At 50.9% G+C, this 7,328-nt stretch overlaps 1 protein-coding gene across 1 annotated transcript; it reads left to right on the top strand.

Annotated features, from left to right (window-relative positions):
- Positions 1 to 1,797: 1,797 nt before the first annotated feature.
- LOC128942817 (cell division cycle protein 20 homolog) lies at positions 1,798 to 6,985 on the top strand. Its single transcript, XM_054285469.1, is given in 11 exon segments — positions 1,798 to 1,990; positions 2,537 to 2,682; positions 3,293 to 3,389; positions 4,316 to 4,444; positions 4,801 to 4,997; positions 5,308 to 5,376; positions 5,750 to 5,978; positions 6,084 to 6,208; positions 6,380 to 6,497; positions 6,806 to 6,918; positions 6,920 to 6,985. Coding segments are annotated over 11 exon segments (1,482 nt in total).
- The last annotated feature ends 343 nt before the right edge of the window (positions 6,986 to 7,328 follow it).

The following is a 7,328-nucleotide window of genomic DNA, read 5'->3' as shown; positions in this document are numbered from 1 at the left end:
TTATCCCCGCTCTCTGCCAGTCTGGGTGATGGCCCTTTCTTTAGTTGCACTACAGGGAAGGTGCCGTCACCCCAGTGTCTGGGTGGCAGCAGCAGCAAAGCCCAGCCGGCAGCAGCACTGGCTGAGCTCCATGGCCAGGAGCAGCCGTGGATGCCCACGGTGTGGGCAGGCAGGAGCCAGGCAGGGGCTGCTGTGACCAGCGGCAGGATCCCGAGGGCTGGGGCAGCCCAGGGGGCAGGCAGCAGCATGGGGCTCCTGAGAAAAAGCAACCCCATTTGCTTAGTTTTTCACTTTTCGATATTAGAAATTTGTAGAAATATTTCAAAATATTTTTTCTGTAGACAGACACCCCCAAATATTTCTTCCCAATTCCTATAGTAGGTAAAGATTTTTCTAAGTAGTTTTAGAATCCAAAAAAATGACCTCATTTTGTCTTCACTTTTCATTTTTAAAAATATTTAGAAATATCTCTTGTATAGAGAAATCCCCATATGTTTCATTCCTTTTTCCACAAGACATCTGTATTTTTGAAACTGGTTTTAGAGGTCTGGAAAATATTTTCCCCTTATACAATAAAAAAATAAAATTGCATTTCAGTGGTAATCTTTATTTTAGGAAGAAGTAAGACCCCTTCAGCCCGCCAGCCTGCTGCAGAGGCTCTTTTCCCACAGGATCTTTTTATCTGGTCACAACCAACATACATAAAACCATTTCCCAGATATTTCCTGGGATTTTGGACAAGCTAACGTCTTAGTCTTCTCAGACAAACTTTGAGCACAGTGGGAATGTCTTCAAGTTACCATCTTTGTTTGCTTCTGGTGGAACTCCCTCAGTTCTAGAGCAGGGCCTTCTCTCAGCTTCCTGCTGCACCCGGACTCTCGTCCCAGCCTGCTGGGCTTTGTTGGGTGGCACAGCCTGTGCCAAGGGGCAGCAAGGTGCCTGCAGGCTCCAGCTCTGGGGGAAACGGAGAATGTCCTGCCCGCATCCACTGTGCTGCCAGCTCAGCAGTGCAGCACAGCACGGGCTGACCCTCCCCATTGCTTCCACAGGTGCAGCTGGAACCACAGCACATGTTCCTGATGCCCAGAAGGGCCTTGGAAGGGGTTTCTGTCAGGAACCAGGCTGCTGGCTGGGGTTCCTGGCAGGCCTGCTTGTTTTGGAGCTTATTTTCATCTTATGCTCTGTCCGAATTTGGACTTAAGAGAAGACAGTGAGTGTTTAGTTCACCTTTCCCTCAAACAGCTTCTTTTGAAAGTCTACTGTACATAGGAAACATTCCCAGTGAGGCTGCAGTGTAGGTGTGGCCAGTCCATGACTGTCCAAAAAACTCTGCTGAGGGTTCTGCTGCTGCCCAGAGCTTTCATTGGCCTCCTAATTGCTGGACCTTGTCCTGGGGGGCCCGCTGGGGCTGCAGCCAGTGCTGGCTCCCACTGAGGCTGCCTGGCCAAGAGCAGCCCCAGGGGCACAGGGCAGAGGCAAAGCACGGTGGGGAGGATAAAGAACAGGGACGAGATTGCCCTTGAAAGGCAGGGGACAGGAGAATGTCGCTTATCGGAGGAAGCCCCAAAGAGCGGGTGGAAGGGGTGCCGGCTGATCAAGGACCCCCAAGGAGTGGAGGGAGGGTGTATAGGCTGATGGAGTGTCCCGAGGAGCGGTTGGGGAGTGTAGGGGTGTCCGTTGGTGGGGAGGAGCAGCCGGAGCGCTTGCACGGTCCGGTGATGGGGAGACCGGCGGGGCCTGTCAGAGTAGGCTCAGCCCGGCCGGTGGGTACGGCTAACGCTGCCCGCCCGCAGGACCATGGCGCAGTTCCTGTTCGAGGCGGACCTGCGCGGGCTGCTGAAGCCTGACACGCTGATCCCGAATGCGCCACCTAGGCGATGGCAGCGCAAGGCCAAGGAGAGTGGCCCCGGGCCCAGTCCCATCGGCGTGTCGCCCATGAAGCCAGCCAATCGCTCCCGCAGCTCCAGCAAGACGCCGTCCAAGACACCCGGTGAGCGCCGGCCCCCAGCGACAGAGGTTGAGTGTGGGAGCCTCGCCCAGGATGCTTGTCTGTAGCCATGGGGCTCTGGGCTCCCTGCCACGCTGCCCTACTGGCTGCTGCTCAGGCAGGAGGAGGTGGTCTGTGCTCCTGACAGCCACCCACCTCCTTGCCAGCATTAGGGGCAGAGCTCTGAGCACTGGGGCTGGCGAGCTGCTGTTTGCCCAGCTGAGCCTTGCTGGCACAGCTGTATGCTAGGACGAGTGTGGGCAGGACTGTTAGCTGACAGCTTTACATCTTGTGAGCGTTTTAGTATCTTCCCCTTATCTCTGGACTCTGGAATTGTTGCACTAGACCCAAGGAGTTGCACCACACTGTCCCTAACCAACTTGGTGGCAGGGAGGAAAATATAAGTTAGTTGTGACTGGGTGGCATGAGACCTCAGAGTCCTACTTGTCTGGTGGGTGTGATGTGGAGGAGTGTTGGGTTTGCTCCCGTGAAAGTTCTAATACAGGCTGTTAAATAGCTGTAAGACAATATTTTCATATGTGAATGCAGGTAAATCTGGATCCAAAATTCAAAGCACCCCCACAAAGGCTGGGGGGGATCGCTACATTCCCAAACGCAGCACTATGCAGATGGAGATGGCAAATTTCCTCCTAACCAAAGAGAATGACCCTGATGAGGATTCCCCTACCAAGAAGGTGAGCATGTTGCTAAGTTACAATTACTTCACAACCGCTACTCCTTCCTGCCCCTTTACTCTATCAAGTGGGCACATGGGACTGACAAGTCCCAGCCATCACTACTTGCAGCTCTGGGCTTCAGGAGCCTAGGATGAGATTGAAGCTGTAGAGACTGCCATGCACTCTAAGCCTATGCTGCTTCTAGCAGCAAAATCTACCTTTGACTAATGAGGCTTTAAAATGTAGCAGGCAACCAAAACACAAAGCTGTGAGCCTATGCAAAGTGAAACTGCTGGTGGTAGCTATTCTAGGACAATGTCTCCACAGGGAACACTTCTGGAATGTTTTACACTGTGTTCTGAAATCTGTTTATGAAGCATTTGGTCGCTTTGTGGCTGTGGCTTTTCCCACTGGCAATGACACTGAGTTTGCCATTGTGTGAAAATGTGAGCAGGACGATGTATGTAAGTCTGAGGGAAAACTGCTTTGACCTGCCTCTGTGTGACTGACCCTTGCAGCACAGTCAAACATCTTCAGATTCTAAGAGAAGGGGACTTAGGTGTCTGTTTAAATTGCAGTGTGGGAATTGTTTTAAATGCATTGCACTGAGGGTGATTTGTCTCTGTAGGAGCAACAGAAAGCCTGGGCAGTGAATCTGAATGGTTTTGATGTAGAAGAGGCAAAGATCCTCCACCTCAGTGGAAAACCACAGAATGCTCCAGAAGGTATGATACAGAGTCGTTGTGAGCTGAATCAGCAGGAGAGATCAGGTTAGGGGAACAGCAACACAGAGGCTCTGTGTGTGGTCACAGGAGAAATCAACTGGTTTCTGAGAGCTGTACAGGCTGGAGTCTCCTTTCTTACGGTTCCTGAGGTTGAGGGAGGGCATAACAGTTACAGTGAATTTATTTAGGAGAGTTGCTATGACTGCCAGTTGGTCACCTGTTACAGGGCTTGCAAGGGTCTTCAGGGTGGAGAGAGAAATGAGAATCTGACCTCATGTTCAGAAGGCTTGATTTATTATTTTATGATATATATTACATTATTACTATACTAAAAGAAATAGAAGGAAAGTTCTCAGAAGCTAGCTAAGCTAAGAATAGAAAAAGAATAAATAAACAAATTTCTGTGTCTCAACAGAGAGTGAGACCCAGCTCTGCTCTGAGTGGTCAGTAAATCCAAACATTCACCCAAGACCAATCACGCATCCACCTGCTGCATTCCACAGCAGCAGATAACCATTGTTTACATTTTGTTGCTGAGGCCACAGCTTCTCAGAAGGGAGAAAAATCCTAAAGAAAGGATTTTTATGAAAAGATGTTGGTGACAGTCACCTGTACTGCAGGTTCCAAGCCTTCATGAAGTCTGTAAGAGCATCAAAGTCTCTGCTGTGCATTTTCTAGCTTAAACTGCAACTAAATATAATGGGATTCAAAAACCCAAGTGTTTGTTAAATTTGTTTCCATGAATGAGCAAATTGTAGCTCACCCCTGTTCAGCAGTTCATTCTGCCAGCGATTTTCCTGCACGGCAGGCTTGTGAGTGTTTCTCTTAGGACTTTATTTTCACTCCAAGGGATTCCTAGTTGGGTGAGCAGCACTCAGCTGGGAGGAAACTAACTCAGGTTAACAAACCTGTTCCCCTGCACACAGGCTATCAGAATAACCTGAAAGTGCTCTACAGTCAGAAAATGGCACCTGGATCCAGCAGGAAGAAGAGCAGATATATTCCCTCAAAGCCAGACTGGGTCTTGGATGCACCAGAGATGTTCAACAACTACTGTAAGTAGGCTACAGGGTTGAGTGCTGGGCATCCAGAACATTCTGCATTGGATTGCTGTTCCTAGGACAGTGTGACTGGGCTGTCTGTATTATTTTGTGTACCCAGGCTAGCACAGACCACTTCTGGAGTGTCCCTGTGTGGCCTTACAGGGACAGTGGTCTAGGGCACTGTGTAGGTGCCTTGGAGCAGGGTACCTGGCCCCAGCAGCTGGGCATAGTGACACTCAGAAGGCTGCCCCTCACCTGTACGTGTGTGTGTGCACATGTGCACCCGCGCCTGCTGCATCAGCACGGATGAAGGGCAGGGCTCTCACAGCCATGCATGGTGTGACCTGCATTGCTCTTTCAAATTGTAGACCTGAATCTCACAGACTGGAGCTCCCAGAATTTCCTTGCAGTGGCTCTGGACAACGCTGTTTATCTGTGGAATTACGGTACTAGGGAGATTATCCCCCTACTGCAGACGGAGCATCCATATCCTTACATTTCCTCTGTGTCATGGATTAAAGATGGAGACTATCTTGCTGTTGGCACAAGTAGTGCTGAGGTTCAGGTGAATGCAGGACTAAAACTAGAGGTGTTTCTAGGGATTGACAGAACTGTGGGGCCTTGGCTGGCAGAGGAAGGATGCCATGCACCTGACTTGTCTTCCCTGGTGTGGGGTGGAACTGCCCAGTCTGCAAGGCAGGGTTTGGTTTGGGGGTTTTCTGATAAGCAGCGTTACCTTCTGTGCTATAGTCATGAGATACACATTTTCTCTGTTCCCTTACTGAGTAAGCTGAGAGAGCCTGTGCAGTGAGGTTCCTAGGGCATAGAAACAGGATTGGGTTTCTTCTGAAGAACTTTTTGCTTTGCCTCTCCAGCTATGGGACGTTGAGCAACAGAAATGTCTCCGAACCATGACCAGCCATTGTGGCCTTGTGGGAACCCTCAGCTGGAAAGCTGCATCCTCTCCAGGTAAAGCAGTGGGTCAAGGGCAGTTTCCAGTTGTTGCAAACTCCTATCCCTCAATCTACGTGTGGCATGGGTTAGGGATGGCAGAGAGAAGTTTGTCCTGGCTTGGGATTCTTATTTAGCCTTATCTGTTGGGGCTGTGAGGAGAAGGCCTCTTTCCTGTATTGCAGTTTGTGCTGAAGTTGTGAAGAGCTTGTGTGGGTGTTTCACTCACACCAACAGACCTGTGTTGCTGGTAACACTGGTTGAAACCCAGTGGCAGGTATAGCAGTCTTGCAACAACAAAAATGGATTTGGGTGAAAATGTGCAGCCTGACCCTGCAAGCCTTCTCTTCTCTCTGCAGTGGTGCACGGACTGGGCAGATCCATCACCACGATGTCCGAGTGGCTGAGCATCACGTGGCCACCCTTGCTGGCCACACAGAGGAGGTGTGTGGACTCAAATGGTCTCTGGATGGCCGCTACCTGGCCAGTGGTGGCAATGACAATCTGGCGAACGTCTGGCCATGCACCCAAGGTGGGGGTGGAGACTTTGCTCCTGTGCAGACCTTCACTCAGCACCAGGGTGCTGTCAAGGTGAGCACAGAGCTGCCACGGGCAGGTATGTGTGTGCAAGGCAGGCATGCAGCACTGGCTGGGTGCAGGTTGCCTCTTGTATGTTTTAAAATGAACTCTCCTCACTCAGGCCTGGCATGGTGCCCATGCCAGATGAATGTTCTAGCCACTGGAGGTGGCACTAGAGACAGACATATCTGCATCTGGAACGTGTGTTCTGGCGCCTGCCTCAGTGCTGTTGATACCCGTTCCCAGGTGAGATATGAACATCAGCTTGGAGACAAACACCTTCTGGCAGCACACCTACACAGAGCTGCTGGCTCCTCAGGCCCAGAGGCACGGGGAAGGAGGGGGACCATGCTCACCTCCGAGTGGTGAGCATCAGCACAAGGACCTCGTCTCACCTGTGTTACTGCCTCTGTGCAGGTCTCTTCTATCCTATGGTCAACAAACTACAAGGAGCTCATTTCAGCCCATGGCTTTGCACAGAATGAGCTGATTATATGGAACTATCCAACAATGACCAAGGTTGCAGAGCTGCAAGGTAGGTGGACAGGGCCTGGGTGTGGGGGGGCTGTTAGAGGCTGAAGACAGCTGCACTCCTTGGTTTGAGCCTGCAGCATCACTGATACAGGACAGTATCCGGGGCCATGCTGCTAGGAGTAAAGCATGCCCACGGGGCTGTGGAAGAGATACCACTGATCCAAGTGTGTGCTTGGGGTCTGAAATCACGCTGCCACAGCCACTGGGGGGACAGCTATGCAAGCTGGCAGGGCTCATGGGAGCATACAGGAGTAAATGTGCATGTGCTGATCAGCTCATCCCGGATTGCACATTCCTTCTCCTCCTCAGGTCATACTGATAGAATCCTGAACCTGACCATGAGTCCTGATGGTACAACAGTGGCCTCAGCAGCTGCTAATGAAACAGTGCAGGTCTGGAGCTGTTTTGAGATGGATCCCATAAAGAAGAAGGAGAAAAGAGAAGGCAAACAGTGCCAAAAGTGGGATTCTTCACAAGAGCATCCGCTGAGAGCACGGGATTGTTGTGGGGAGGGGGATATTTGGTTTTACACACTGTACAGTATTTTAAATGTCAATGAACTGCTTAACTTGACTTTTTCTTAATGGAGTCTGATGGAAGAAAAAGCCGTGGCTCCTAAACCCAAGTCCTCCCTGAGGCTGGGGATCTGGGCAAGGAGTGGAGACCTAGGTCTTAAGGGCCAGTTTACAGGCCCCTGAGCTTAGCACAGCCTAGCAGAAGGATGCTGTGCAAGGGCTGTACTTCTGTTTCTGTCCCAGCTAAGACAGATATGTCACCTGCTCCATCTGGATGCTGACTACAAGCATAGCAGCTCCACCACAGGCTCAATTGA

The sequence above is a fragment of the Melozone crissalis genome, unplaced genomic scaffold (genome assembly GCF_028551555.1).
Source record: "Melozone crissalis strain CALT ecotype California unplaced genomic scaffold, PUWL_Pcris_2 ptg000043l_1, whole genome shotgun sequence".
Classification (NCBI taxonomy): Eukaryota; Metazoa; Chordata; class Aves; order Passeriformes; family Passerellidae; genus Melozone; species Melozone crissalis.
The sequence above is the reverse complement of the archived record's forward strand: the minus strand, read 5'-3'. Positions and strand labels throughout refer to the sequence as shown.